The sequence below is a fragment of the Aphelocoma coerulescens genome, chromosome 9 (genome assembly GCF_041296385.1).
Source record: "Aphelocoma coerulescens isolate FSJ_1873_10779 chromosome 9, UR_Acoe_1.0, whole genome shotgun sequence".
In the NCBI taxonomy this organism is placed as follows: domain Eukaryota; kingdom Metazoa; phylum Chordata; class Aves; order Passeriformes; family Corvidae; genus Aphelocoma; species Aphelocoma coerulescens.
In genome coordinates, this window is record NC_091023.1 from 7,709,558 (window position 1) to 7,725,285 (window position 15,728).

The 15,728-nt window shown below is 42.3% G+C and overlaps 1 protein-coding gene across 6 annotated transcripts in view; it reads right to left on the reverse strand.

The window, feature by feature from the left end:
* The window catches only part of SPSB4 (splA/ryanodine receptor domain and SOCS box containing 4), a 79,564-nt gene that overhangs the window by 51,661 nt on the left and 12,175 nt on the right, over positions 1 to 15,728 (reverse strand). For 4 of the 6 annotated variants that reach the window (XR_011152780.1, XM_069024591.1, XM_069024592.1 and 1 more), the window contains exon 2: positions 4,597 to 5,453. Coding sequence is in view for 5 of the 6 variants with exons in the window: in XM_069024591.1 (XP_068880692.1) it covers positions 4,597 to 5,290 (694 nt within the window). In the remaining variant the exon portion in view is untranslated. Of the gene's footprint in view, positions 1 to 4,328; positions 4,400 to 4,596; positions 5,454 to 15,305; positions 15,433 to 15,728 lie in introns of those variants that run through there. The other 2 variants (XM_069024593.1, XM_069024594.1) reach the window with 2 other exon arrangements.

The window sequence follows — 15,728 nt, forward strand, 5'->3', positions numbered from 1 at the left end:
TGGCTGCTTAATTGCTGCTGCTTCATCCTCTGACTGCATGTCTGTAGGGAAAATCCTTTTTAAGGTTTAGCAATACCAGATTTTCAGAGTACATTATTCCCACTGCAGTCTCCTGAGTAATGTATTATATAAATAGCATAAAACAAGTTTAGATAAACAAAAAACCAAATCCATTTAAAAATTTTAATTGAAAACCATGTGGAGGGAAAACCCAGTCTGATGAGAGATTATGGATTTCTCCTGGCAGTTAGTAACGCCGCAATTTTGACTTAGATTTCTTTATGGCAAAAAGGCCTCCAAGGGGAAGAGTGTATGCTTATAATTAGCATTTGTGGTGTGTTAGACCAATGCAAATGAAAATAAACTGAGAACAGTGGGAAAGAGGAAAGAAGTTGTGCATAGCTCCAAAATTGGTATTTTAGCTTAGAAGCACCACCCTTCATTCAAAATGCTAAACACACAGAGCCTCAGGTCTGAAAGAGTTTCAGGGGTTACACTGTGATCTTAACAGCTGAGAGCCAAAGGTTTGAACTCACCCCACATGCCGGAACTTCTGTAGCTGTACAAGCGAACAGAGAGGACATGCACTGAACCCCCTCCTCCCTCCCCACACCTGCAGTACACAACCACCCCCAGCTCCTCCCTGGTGGGCTGCAAGCGCCCCAGCAGCCAAGAGAGGCAGGAGCCCAAGGGACCATCACCCTTTCCCCAAGCAACCCAGGATCCAGGAACATGAACTACTGTTCTGGGCCTCTACACAGGAGCATGCACTGGCTCGTAACTCCCTGAACTGAGCCAACTTGCAGGCAGAGCGAGCAGGCTACTGGCACACAAAAACAGGAGCCAAAATTTCTGTTCGGATGATATTTAGTCCACCTATTCCTTCATGGTCGGTAAATTCAAAGAATATACATCGAATAATACTTCCATTTCCTTTGGGGATGTAAACAGAGATGTTAAAAGCAGGGGATCTGTTGCATGGCAGCGCTCAGTAACTGCTGACACAGAGCCCAGGGACCCTTGCTGGTGAGGGCCAGATCCTGCAAGAAGGATCTGCAGGTTAAAACACAAATGGGTACAGACAAATGTTTTTCATAAATCATACTTGGAAGTAAAGTCTTCTCTTCTGAGACAAATGCTTCCAGCTTCCTGAGCTCAACTATTATTTTCAGAATTGAGTAAGGACTGTGGGAGGTTTAGTGCAAAAACTGCAATGAGTTCAGTTTACCTACTCAATGACCAAGTTTGCCTTCACAGCACTGTTATATTGATTGTCCTCCCAATGCTTTGTTTAAACACTAATGGATCAGTTCATGATCTGCAATGTACATTTACACAGACGTGTTTTGCTATTTCTCTGTTCCAGTCTATAAATAGTCTCCAGGACTCCTCATCAGACACCAGATATAAACAGACCAGCTTTTTGTACACAAGCACATACCCTGATCTGAAAAGTAACATCTACTGCTTTTATGTTATTTGAGGTTTCTAATTATTGCAATAGGCAGTAAGTCAGAAGGCTGATGTAAAATTCTGTCCAGCTTAGGAACTGGGCAAACATCAGTGTGGTAAGTACTGACAGCATTTGATCAAAGGAGTTTGTGCTGGGAAGAACTCAATGTACTTACTATGAGCACTCTCCATCCTGCCCCTCTGCCTTTCCTCCCAAATCCTGAAAATATTTGCAACTCCAAGTCTCTCAAAAAAAAAAGGAAAAAAAGTCTTGTGAAAAGTCACAGATCATCATCATGTGATGTTCAAAGTAGTTTCTGAAGCAGAATACTGTGGGTATCAGATGCAGCTGGAAGAAGTACAACTGATTTTAATTACAGCATTATTCTAGGAGCAATATCCAGAGCACAGAGGGCACACGGGTCCTTGATCTTTGACCTGCAGCCTTATCCTCCTGTGAATCTGCCATCTCTGCAGTAATTAACACACTTGGAAGCCCGCATCATCTGTGACGTATGTTTAAGTTCATTGCAGCTGCATGAAAGCCCGTCATCTGAGCCTTTCACTCTTCCATTCCTGCAAGCTTTTCATTCTTTGCCAAGCAACTGAAATACACGGGCCTTTAAAGTATTCAGAGGTCTTCAATTTAAGCAGCAAGTATTGAAAACACTAGAAATCCCTGCCGTGGAGGTCTCAGTTTGCTCTGTAGGACACCACACAAACAACCATCACAAGCTGTGGTTTGCATTCTGAGCAGCAACAATCAATCACTGAATAGCAAGTTACGAGGCACTGCTTGACAGCAGCTGCAAAACCAGCTAAATTACTATGGCCAGATCTACTAAAAGCTGCAGGAGATACTTCCAGGGAATACAAGGGGGAAAAAAAGTATTAGGGAAAAAAAAGAAAAAAAGACCTAATTGGTAAGATTAGAAAAGAACCAAAAAATAACAACACCCCACATACATGTATGTTCCAATGTATTTACATTTGTGAACACAACTGTCCTGCAATATTTGCTCTGATTTTCACAAGAACAAGCAATTATAAAAACCTGCAATCAAAAATGCAATGAGAGCAAACATGAAGAATGCCACAGCCAAGCTTGCACTGTTGCACATGGGCTAGCTATATAAAAACACCTTTAGCAGAAAAGAGACAGTGTTTCCTTTGGAGCAACAGCTAAACAAGCTCATTTGGTTTCTTGAATGCTGTTTTTGTTGTAGGACAGTAATAGATCAGCAAACATGTGATAGTAAATTATGTGATTCCAGGATGTCAAACTGCCCCATGGCGAAGAGGCTTTAAACTTCCTCTTCACATGATCAGATTAACACTCAAGCCTACATAAAAGTTTAGTTCACAAGTTTGCTTTTATCCACGAGTTCACGTGCTTAAAAAAAAATAGAGACTTTGACTTTCTCAGGGATAGTTTAGGAAGCTATCCTGCCTCTTCCAGCAAAATTATCCCACGAGAAACCGGATAGGAATTTTTCTGTCTGACATCTCACAGACCACAGCTATCCTTCTCCATTTATTCCCTTTTATTTTATAATTTCTACCGAACTCATTCACATCCTCCTCCTGTGTTTTCATCTTTCTAGAGCTCCCTTGAGCAGCCCTGTGAAAGCTACAAAAGGAATACAGAACAATTCCTTGTGTGGACTTGGTGGACCAAGCTGAGCTGTACTTTGCTTAGTTTGGCAGATATTCCCAGTATTATAAAAACTGCTTTCGCAAACAAATACTCAGTTTGCAAAAGTCTCTCTCCCCTACAACCCAAAAAAAGACTGTCAGCACATCATTCTGCAATGACTGAGTAATTGCAAAATACTTAAGATACTCGGATATTCCCCTGTATGAAAGCACTTGGGAAGCTGCCATTTAGCATCTAGCTGTAAAACTTGCACAGCTTCTGTGGATAAAAAGTCTTTCCCCCCAGAGCTTATTACAGATGTTTAGGAAAACGTAATCTTAAGCAGGGTTGAACTATTTAATTATGTTTCTACTTGGGATGTCAGATGTAAGGTTAATGAGAAGATAATTAATTTTTGACAGAAAAAAATGTAGACCACTCCATCCTAATGGAAAAGAATAGTAAATTCTTTTAGAAATTACTAATTGAAAGGCAAGTGTTGAACACTTGCTCTTACTGTCTTCTTAAAAGACTAAGTTCCATTCAAAGAGCCCAAAATAACAAGAAAATGTTGCCCTGCCATCTATTTGTTTCTATATATTGATATTTGCAGCTCCTACTACGCCTCAGATAATACAGTTTTAATCAAGAACCAAGTTCCACCTGCTACCTTGCCCATCCTTTTATCCCCTAGCTTCCAGCAGCTGAGAAGCTGATGGCGAAGGGCTGGCCTCGAGCGAATTGGGCACAGACCTGGCAGAGCCCATGCCTTCCTGCGCATGGACAACAGGACAGGACCCACTTCTGCAACTCACCTTCTGCTGGGCTGCTGCTTGGAGGTCACAGCAGCAACATGCTGCTCCTCATGTAACAGTTTCATTAGGTATTACCCTGTTAGATCAGAAATAGCTCATGCTTATCCCAAACACTGATTTCTGGACAATATCCTGAGAGAGTACCTTCTGAAGTGAACTAAGGAACAGAACTCTTTCAGAAAAACTGCTGAAAGCAGTATTTGACCTCAGTTTCCAGATTCTTGGGGATCCGCAGCTGCTTCTGAGGGTCCTGAGAAGGCAACTATAGAAAGAACTTGTCTGACCTGTGTTCAAGTATGTTTATGCACACCATGTAAGAGTTTCCACTACTACAGGAAATTTTTACAGGATCCGCAAATCCTATTTGGAAACCACAGATTAAAAACATATCCTCCAGTAAACAAGAGTTTTACTGTTAAATATACCCAGGAAGTTTCTCAGTATCTTTTTCTCAGCCTGTTCAGTTTCTTTGGACATGGAATTCTTGCCTCTGTGCCTGCCAAAAAGGAAGGTATTTTGATACAATCCATACCATCATTATAAGACACAACAGAGATATATTCATTGTGGGCAGTAAGTATGGGGTGCAGTCTCCTCACAGTTGAACAGTCTGCTCCCTCCTGCACACTGTCCACAGCAAAAGGAGAAAGAAAAAGAAAAGTTGAGAGGGTAATGAAGAAATGCAACACTTACGGTCAAGTCCATTGATGTATCTCATTGTAATTTCACAGTGCCCCCAAACTGCACTGACTATGGGGTAAAGTTTTTTCCCTTTTAGTCCCCTGAAGGCCACTCCAAGATACTGTCCATCGACCATGAAGCTAAGCGTCCCTTCATCCATATCCAAAACCACCAGTAAGGAGTCTGGGAGTACAAAAGACTCATCTGGTTCCAAAAAGACAGGGTATGTGACCCCGGGCTGGTTTTTACAGTTGTGGTAGAGTTTGTTGCGCCCCAGATCCCAGCCCCAGGATTCACTGTTGCTACCAACCAAGGACGTGTATCCCACCGAGTGCAGCGGCGCCTCGGCTGTGGAGACGCCCACCACGGCGTGAGTCCCCCGCTGCCTCGTGGGCCAGTGGATCTGCCACACGTGCAGGCCCCGTGTGTAGCCCACCTTGCCCCGGATGCAATCTGTGCTTTGGGCCACCGGGTGTCTGTGAAAAGTCAGTTTATCGTCTTCCTTTACAAATATATTTAAAGAGCGATCTTCGTTATTCCAAGCGTGTTTGTACTGGACCTCCAGCTTGGCAGGGGGCATATCCAGCAGCATGTCCAAGCGCGCGGGCTTGCAAAAATCCGGGCCTCTCAGCTCTCGTTTCACGGGTCTATAAGGGGGCTCCCTCACATCCACAGACTTTATGCTCCCTGAGATTTTCTGGCCCATTGCTTGGCTGCAGGTTTACAAAGGAGAAAGAAAAGTTGACTTTGGCCCAACGTCACCTCATGAAAGCACCGTTACACTGAGCCAGTGACCTGACAAGCCGACTGGATTTACTCCTCCTGTTTGGAGCTTTTTAGCAGCAATGTTTCCAGAGTAAAAAATGCTCCTGAAAGAAAGCAGAAAGTTTCCAGTTAGTTTAAGAAAGCCAACAGAAAACCCACAGCATATTTCTGAAGTGCTTCTTCTCATCCCTAGGAGCTATTTTAAACACCAGAGCTAAATTCACTCCTCCTTGTGAAGTGTCCTGCAGCGCTAACCAGGCTGCCAGCAGGATGTGGAGCCCACCAGCACACAGAGCGCAGACAGTCATTTCCTCCAATTCATAATAGGATGCAGACATTCCCCACCTTCTGCCCTTCCACCTATTTTGTCTGGCCAAGTTCACAGCGGGCCCAAAGCAGGCGGACGCTGTTCCCCAGCAACAGTGATAAACTTTATGTGCAGCAGTAGCTTCACTTTCACTTGTGCTTTTGGTTCAGTCTCAGACATGCACTAGGTCAGAATCTCCTTTTACTTCCAGATGTGCTCTGCCCTGGGCCCTGGTGACAGAGACTTCAGCTTCTCTGCCCTCATTAAAACAAATGCAGCCAACAGCAAAAGGCTGCAAAATATAAGTGTTAATTTTTAAACTTATCCTGGCATTAAATAAAAGGAGAAAACCATCATAAATTCATCAAGATTTAGGTTTTTTTTAAATAAGCTAAAAAAAATAGAGGGATTGAGGAAGAGGAGCCATGGAAGGACAAATGAAGAATGGCAGTTTCAGTTCTTGGGCAGACATTTCTAATGGGCAGCTACTGCAGCTGGGGATGTTCCTCCTGCTAATGGACAGCAGGCTAATTAATCCACAGTTCCCATATTTCAGTATTCAGCTGACCTGGAACACATTAAGACACATTAAGGAGAATACATGATTTTGAAGTGTATTATTTCTCTGCTTCCACAGACGAACATGGTAAAAAAGCACCAGGAAAAACCTGGATAATCTAGATTTAGTCATGTTTTAGAGCTCAGGCAGAGAGCAGAGGTAAATAAAGAACTTCTAAAAGTACTAAAGGAATAAAGATGAAGACAAAGTCCTAAAAACTCAAATAGGTGATTGACATGGGATCAAACAGAGTATCTGCAGCACCAGACATACTTCTGTCTTCTAGCAAAATCAGTGCCAAGTCCAGGAATGCTCAAATATAGCTGAGTAGACCCACTCTGTTTATTTACTGACAGAGTGATGAAGTGTTTCAAGAAGCAAAAAATCTCCACACTCTCAAGAGGCTGAAGAGCCCAGGTGACAGGGGGTTGTCATAAAATACCAAACAGCAGATGGGCAGAGATGTTCTTGCAAAAAACATCCTGCAAGACTTCACTTGGTAAGTCAAGTCCATGCTCTTCCTTTTAAAGAACTTCTATTCCAAACACACTATCCCATTCCAAAGATAATGTCTGAAAGAAGGTAAGAAACATGCAATCACAATAGAAGGAAACAAAAAAGTTTAGGGAAAAAAACCCTGTGAAGTTTACCATCCAACCGAGTTTGAGAAGTGAATGAAGTCCTCATGGTATTTCCAATGGCAAATACCATGCAAAGGATTTTCTGCATGTATTAAACACAGAAATTAAACCATACATACGTTATGTGAAAGCCATCTTTCAAAAAAAAAAAAAAAAAAGAAAAAAAGTAAAGAGTTGAATTTTTAAAACCACATGACAGTTAAGTTACTACATGAAAATATTTTCTGGTGACTGGTCCCACAAGGGTATATATGCCCACACCTCAATGTGGAAGAACCAACTCGTTGCACCTAATTTTAATCTTTGAAAATAAAAAAAATATACATAGGTATCCAATCCTCTCATGTCACATTTGCAGGAAGACTCACAATTCACAGAGCTCTTCACATGAGATCAACTTGAATGATCCCCCTTATTCCTTTCCAAACCATGTAAAAGGAATCCAAAGCTTTAAACAGCAATTACATTTAAGTTGATGCTTCCCATTTCCAGTAGTGGAGAAGCACTCGTGGGTTGTTTCAAAGCTACAATGCCAATTTGGCCCAGCAAAGCAAGTTCAGGACTTTATTCCACACCAATAATCCCAGGAGAAATTAAATAATGACACTAATACAGGGAAGCAACAGGAGTAAATCTTGTAAGCAAACTTTCATAGGAGGACACATGCCCAGGGACTGGGTAGTTCCTTTTAAAAAAGGTGATTATTTGAGCTTGAAAGGAAATGAAAAGGGAAAACATCAGATTTTCAAGGGGAACGTCAGTGATTCCTGTATAGGATTTAGCTCTACATGCCTTTGAAAATTTCTACTTTAAAGCACAAGACAATTACCACATTCCTGTCAGGGTGCTGAGGGGAGACAGCCGGGGAAGTCCTCAGTGCATCCTGCTGTATCACTTCCTGATCACATGAGAAACTAAACTTGGCACAGATGTTTACCTGGCAAATCACCAAGAAATTATAAACGCCGAATTGACTCACTTGGCAAGCCAAAGACATTCTTCCTCATGTGCCCCAAACTGTAACATAAACAGGCTTCTAATAGATAGATCAGTAATTCGGAGGAGTAAAATGCACCATATTATGAGTACCTCGATACACACACAACCCTGCCTGTACTCTGGGGTGCCCTCGGTAAGTACTTTGATTTGAAACTGTATCTTACAATATTAGGTTTTTCATCACACATGAACATTACCACAAAAATTAATGAAATAATGGAATATTTTGCCAAATAGCTTTGTATGGACATAGGCTGAAACAACAGTGGAAAGATCTTACAGTTAGGCAGCTCTGGTTGCTGGAGCTGAGTAGTAGCTGACAGGAAGCCTTTACATGAGGAGCAGCCCTGCCTCCCAACCCAGGCAGCAGCAATGTGAGCTCCACCGGGAGCGACTCATCCACAAACTCCTCCTGGCAGCTCACAACAGTCCCCTTGGGTGCTTGCAGGAGCAATGTGTCTCAAAGGCCAGATCATCTATTGCCTCGCCTGTATCCTGTCCTTTTACACCAAGCAGATGGCAGAGACACAGCCGAGGCACAGAACAGCAGGGAAGCACCACTTTGCCCTCCACCCCATCAGCAGCTGCTGCTGGAGGGACACAGCTCACCAGGGCTCAGCCTATCTGCACCATCAAACATCCCCTCCCTATTTCCACAGGTCACACACTTGCAGCGCAGAAGCCTCAGCAAAGTCATACTTGCCCCCCTACTACAGGGCTCTGCAGGCAGCTTCTCTCCACCCCAGCAGCTCCTGGGAAAGCTGAGCACACTCCCCCAGAGGGAAGGGGAGTGACAAACAATTCATCTGGCAGAGGTACCCCAGACTGGCTTCCCGTCTGCAGCACTGGATGGATACACCACACACCACTAGCAAAAGCTGTGGGTTAGGGACAGAAGATTATTCCTGTCAGACTCGTTAGTGTTCAACCCATTTACAGAAATATTTGGTTGTAAAACCTTACCGTCTCCTGCGTTAACAAAAACTAGTCAAAGCAGTCTCATTTAACTGCTGTGACTTTTTGCAATCTTACACCTCTTAGAGAAACTTCGATTTCCTTGCCTAAATCTTCTCACCAGACACATGAATATTCAGAAATAGAAAGACCTGATTTCCACTGTAAAGTTTTGCTTTGAAGGTTTTCCCAAATCTTTGCTCTTCCAGTAATTTCTAACCACTACAGGAGTTACTGGCTTAATGTATGACCTCTCCATTACACTGGTTTAATGACAAACACTAAATTTCACCAGTTATCGCTGCAATAAAAGATATTTTGTGGAAAATAATCAGCACCTGGAAATCTCTGATTGAGAAGACTGTTTGCAACCTAAATAATTTCTGTCTCAAAGCTTCCTGTTCATGCCAAACTTTGTCAGGCTACAATGATTAGACTAAATGTACTGTACAAGAACAATACAACTCCAAACAGGAAAAGTGTGTCAATGTCACTTAGCAGTGTCTTCATTCAGACTGCTAAAATATTTAGGGAACTTATTCACAATAAAACCACAAATTACACTTACCAGAGAAAGGCTTGCTGGGACATCACTTTGCTGTAATTAAATAGGGTGCGTTTTTTAACAGTTTGGTATGTTGGCATCAGTAGAACATAACTGATAAAAGAAACACGCCTTCTGCAAAGTCAGCTTTCAGCATTCATAGTTGTATTTCCCTCTGGATCACAAACTAGACAGCAAGAGGCTTAACAAACACGCATGAGAAATGACACCACAAACGAAATTCAAAACTACATTAGGAACATGCTAGGGGGCTCAGGTTAATCCTGCTAAAACAACACTTACCCAAAGAGTGAGAAGCAGCAGGTGAGCCCCAGCTAATGACACTGACCAGTGACAGTGGCTATCACAAAAAGCAGGAAAGGAGATGCCTCTATCCAACAGCATTTCCAATGTCGACAGAGCAGTTCTCATTCTTTCTGCTATTTTCCCTCATTCTTTTTTTCCCTCCTGCAGCCAGACCTCAGTGCCACCTCCCCTGCCAACATGGGCTTTGTCGCCAGCCAGCAAGGACTCCTGAATGCCAAGAGAGGCAGCAGGAGGCTCTGAACCAAGGCCACTCCTCTGTGGGCACCAAAACTGTTCGTTCCCCAGATGCTTGAACAAAACAGATACCCTCAGTGTTTGAACACTCTGAATCTAACTCCAGTCCCAAAGTTCCCATAGAAGGAATAGGAGGAAGAAAAACACATGATATGCTGTGCTGGGCAGATCAATGAAAAGGGTTTATATGTTCAAGGACAAGGACTTTTACCCCCACCCAGACAATGTGAAGGCACAAGGCCCAGTATCTATCAACTTTGTTCCCAGTGTGCAAACAGCTACATAACCATGACAACACAGTTTTGAGGGTGACAATGAATTAAACACATTTTTGGCACCTTAAAAAGGCTGGCTAGCTTGGATTCAACTATAGATGCTGGTATCCAACATTGTTCAAAATGGGCAATATATCAACAGTGTTGGCTTCCTTTGTCAAACTGGGAATATGCAGTAACAATGCAACCAGACAAAAATGCTTGGCTATTCTAAGCTATCCTGCACTACAGACAAAATTTTAAGCTGCATGCACACTTAGCAAATGACATTTAATATGTGGGATGAACAATGCAGCAGTAAGTCATGACTTCTTCGATTCCTGAAAGGAATGCAAATCCTGAAAATCCCAAGGACATTCCTCCATAAAGAGTAACTTGTTCTGTAATGTGAAAAAAATGTAATTGTTTCAAAATTCAGGATAAGCTTGTTATTAAAAAAGACTGTGCATTTAGCTGCTTGGAATTAGAATAATCTGAAATACCACACCATCTGTACCACCCGACTTAGAAGCAGTTTAGTCATATGATGAAGAATGCAGAAAGAATCCTGAGTAGCAATGAATACAGTGGAATGTATATTTTTAAATACTTCCATCTACTGTACTCTGGAATTGAGCTGACTTGAGGTTTTGGGTTGGTTTTATGCCTTCCTCTCTCTGCATGTGTTTCTGGAATTCTCCCCTCTCAAGATGAAAGTTGGTTTTAAATGTAGAGATTTCTATCCCCAAGAAACATAAAAGAAGACTGAAAACACTTTCAAGTCTGTAAACAGTTCTGCATAATCCCTTCTCAGAATACAGCAACGCAATTTGAAAAACAAATATAGTAACACATTACAACAAAAATTGCCTTCTTGTACTTATGCAAGTACTTTTAAAACTAGCAATATTTCAGTCTAAAGTACCTGAAAGAAAACGGCACTTTTCTTTCCACAGTATTTAACAGGAATACCCATGTGATCTCATAATTACCATAAGGGTGCAAATGTTCAAGCTGCTACCTCCTTTCTACCAACCCTTTCTAGTCATTCTTCCCTTTTGCCTTCAGCCACCTGCATTCAAATAGCCTTGAAATAGGTCCGCCTCAGAAAATTAAAGCAAGCAAAATCTAGTGTTTTATTTTGTGAGGTTATTATCAGGTGGATAAGCCCTCTGATCTGGAATATCAGACAGTTATGTAAATACTTGCTCTGGCAAAAGGAAAGAAAGAGAGGAAAAAAAAATTAAAAGCTCAAAGGCAGAACCATCTATTTAGGCAGCAGCCCAAACCATGGAGCAAATTTCCATAGTCACTTCAAGCTGCCCTAAGGGGCACAGCTGAACTTCATGTCTGAATTCAGCACAGGCGTGAGCTTCTGGTTACATCTTCCTCTCTCTCTGGGCACAAAATCATTCATCTTTCACCCTTCAGCCACCCTTCTGTCGCACTGAATACCTTCCTGACTTGCCAAATAGCTGATGTGGCCATTTTTAATATTCAAGTGTCAGGGTTATACTAAAACAGCAAATTAACACACAAAAAAGGCTTAATGCTAAATTGAAAATTACATTTTCAGCTTCCCTTTGCATTTTACAGGATCATTTGCCATTTTACATTTCTACTCACCCTGCTTCACCAAGTAAGTAATACCAATAGGTGTCACACACGTGAGATTTAAAGCCCAAGGAACAATTAAGTTTTGATATTGCAATTTCTCAGTCATTACTACTTTTCACCACCCTAACCCTTTTCTTTTTAGATAATTCATGTTACATTTTACCTCTATGGCTTTGTAGAGGATCAACAGCCCTACAGCTTCAATTTCAAAATCGGAATATCCATTAAGTGATGGCCTCAAAATGTCGCTGAATACATTCCCACTGCCTTTCTTTCACTGCAGTTCCTTTTGCTGTAATGTGTAGTGGAGCCAGTCAGCGTTTAAAATGAAATAAGTTAAAAAGCCATAAATGAGAGAAATACTCCTGGAAAGCATCATTCCTCAGTCTAGCCAGTTGCAAATCCCAGGGCACGTGCCAGAGCTGATCCCTGAGCAGACTGAGGAAAGGCCTGCAGATGGTAGAAAGTGACAATCAGACAGATGAGAGCTCCTCTGGCTTGACAGAATCGCTCACCAGAACTTTAATGCAATTGCAGAAACTGTAATAACACATTGGAGAGAAAATTTGGCCCCTCAGCTCAAGCTTCAGTCTTTGATTGTGTCAATGTTTTCCAAGCTTGGCAAGCCTTCATACATCATGAGGGAGCCTCAGTCTGCTATTGGTTTTCTAAGGGCAGTACCATGGTGAGGATGGGGATAAGGAGGAACACTCACTAGTAGCAGCTCCACAGGCGTCTACAGCATCACAAGGCTGCTGTAGATCTGCCAGACTCCACAAGAGATGGCTCCATTCTCTCAGTGCCTGTCTGTACATTTTGCAGTGGATGATCCTAGGGCCTCACCTCTGTATCATTTATAAAAAGACATTCACTAACAGCTTAAAATTTGCAATGCTTCTGGAATGACCAGGATACTTTTGTCATCTTCTTTTGCATCCAAGTCTTTGTTCAATTCCCATCTGGACTGAAGCAGCAGTGTACAGACAATACCTTCTGCTCAGCTGAAGCAGCCCATACAAGGCAGTTCCTGATGTGACCTGGATGACTTTAATACTTCCAGCAGTGCTGCAAAACTCCAGTGACACAAAGATACCGCGCCTCCGGCCAAATACAACAGACAAGAGCTGAAGATATTCCTCCCCCTGCAGTGAACTGAACAGACTGATGTAGAAGAGATGCCTCAAAAGGCTGTCTTGACAAACCATGGGTGGACACAAATGGACATGGGGGTCAAACCCACTTCCACTCACTCAGGGCTGCACAGTGTGAAAGGGAGGGCAAGGCTGGAGGGAACCCAGCCATTGTTCTTGCACAAACATGCAGGAGATGAATGCATGAGAACAAGTTTGATCCTGAACAAAAGCGTATTCTTTTGTTAATAGGAAAATAGACTTACACAATCACACCATCTGCATCCCTCCTAACCCTTTCCCCTCAGCTACTTCAGTCAATAGCCACCCTCAGCCCAATCTGACAGAGCAGCAGCAGGCTCAAGGATAACTGTTCCTACAGGACAGGATAGACATCCTGGAAGTGAGCACATGGAACACCAGGCTGGGCTGCAAGGCCACATCTTGCCAAGAAATCCTGAAGAGAATGAGCTCACATCAAAGCTGTAACTGCAGGCAAAGTGACCTGAAGATTTCACATCAAGTCAGCCAGAAGACACAAAACCAGGAAGCAATGCTTCATTAGTCCCACAGTTCCTTCTTTTAAAGGACAGAGATTAAGTAAATACACTTTACATATGTTAAGGAAGCATCATGACAAAATCAGATTGCACAGATGATTCTGTATTTCCCAGGTGAGGCAACAAATCAAGTTTCTTTGGAGTGCTGACAAAAAGACAAAACTACTTCCTGATAAACTAATAAATGTTTTCTCGAAACCCCACATTTTTTAAACAACAGCAATGAATTTCGTCTGTTTCAAACACCAGCCACTGCTAAAGCCCATCTGTCAGTAGAGAACAATTGCACAGACAAATGGGGATGATGGGGAAAGTAATACCATAGAAACAAACCATCTAAGCTCTAAGCAACAAAATTGATTTTCCTCATGCTCATAAAAGCTTTCCCATTTTACCAAGTAGTATTTTTGTGTCTGTTTGCTATTAATTGAGGAAATAGGGCACTTGGTAATACAGAAGAGGCTGGGGAAAAAAAAGGCACAGGGTTTTAAGGAGTTAAAGATTTACAGACAGTTATGCCCCCTTGTAAAGAATCTGACTCCTGAAGACACAAAGGGTCTTGGGGACCTTGAGGAGAACCCAGAGTGGGTCCCACAGTGGTGAACCACAGAATGGCTTAGTTTGGAAGGGCCTTTAAAGGTCACCAGGACTCGGGTTAACAGCATAAAGCTGAGTAAGGGGAGGTTCAGGTTGGACATTAAGAACAGGTTTTCCACCCAGAGGGTGGTTGGGCACTGAATAGGCTCCCCAGGGAAGGGGTGACAGCACCAGGCCTGTTCAAGAAGCATTTGGACAATGCTCTCAGACACAAGGTGTGACTCTGGGGGTGTCCTGTACAGGGCCGGAGCTGGGCTCGATGATCCTGATGGGTCCCCTCCAACTCAGGATATTCTGTGATTCTATGATTTAGTTCCAACTCCCCTGCCATGTCAGGGACACCTGTCCTTAGACCAGGTTGTTCAAAGCCCCATCCAACCTGGCCTTCAACACTTGCAGGGACGGGGCAGCTACAAAGATCTCTGGGCATCCTGCTCTAGCCAACTCCTTATCCACCGAGTGATCCATTTATCAAAATCAAGTCTCTCCAGTTTAGAAACAAAGATGTCCTGTGGGACAATGTCAGATGCTTTGCATAAATCCAGGTAGATTACACCAGCTCCTTTTTCCTGATCCACCGATGCCAAAATGTCGCCGTGGGTGGCCACCAAATTTGTCAGGTACAGCGTCTGGCTCTTTCATTGCCCTAGAGCCAGATTTAAGCAGAAAGGCTGCTTTTTCAAATTAGTACTGTTCTGTAGAGAAAAACTATTCCAGACTTGGCAGTGTTAAAATCAGAGAGGGCCTCCAACGAGGAAAAGCCATGGTGAAAGAAGTTGCTGCTTGAAGTAGCATTTACGTCTCTCTACTACTGACCTAACAACGTACATCCTCAAAGAATTTCATGTTACAAAAGCCAACAATTCCAGGTATTTTTGACCACAGGAAAGTACTTTAAAAAACCCACACTAGACTTCCTAATAGAGGTATGGATAAAAATAAATCAGCTTTGTCCCAGCCTACAGGACAACTCTCAACACAGACTGTGATCTATAAGCTGAAACACAAGGTCTGTATTTCTCAAAATAACTTTACACTCTAGTTCCCCCTGCTAAGCAGTCTTCTGCAGGCAATTTTTTTAAGCAGCATTTTATTTGTAACAATTAATTACTAACTATATTTCCTTCTTTAATGCATTGGATGAAAAGGGGGGGAAAAAGATTCAAAGTTATTTGTAAGAAAACTGTACCAGGATGCAAGCTTTGATGGGACTAAAAATATACTAGCACTTACTCTTTAGGTGTACTGCTGTTGAAATAAAATAAGTAGCATCACATTCTGGAAGTCTTGCAAAAGCTATATTAAAAATAAAAAGAGCATATTCCAATTAATCTTTGCACAAACCCCCCATATTTGATATGATTGGAGATAATCTTCCAGATATGATCTAAATCTGCCAGACACTGATTCTCCCATAACTCAGGCAGGGACCTGTTCTGCCCTGGAGAAAAATGTGCTCAGTCTAAATTTGGATCAGCTGTACTTTAGACAAAGAGAAAGCCCATCAGTAATTACGAGCTAAGCTCCAGCAACAGGTGTAATATATTAAAAACAAGGTGCTCAGAGTTTTTAATTCTGGGAAAAACAAAACCCTAGATTGCATTGGCATATACAGATCATCTTGATTTCCATCATGATAAAGAATAAAAGTAACAT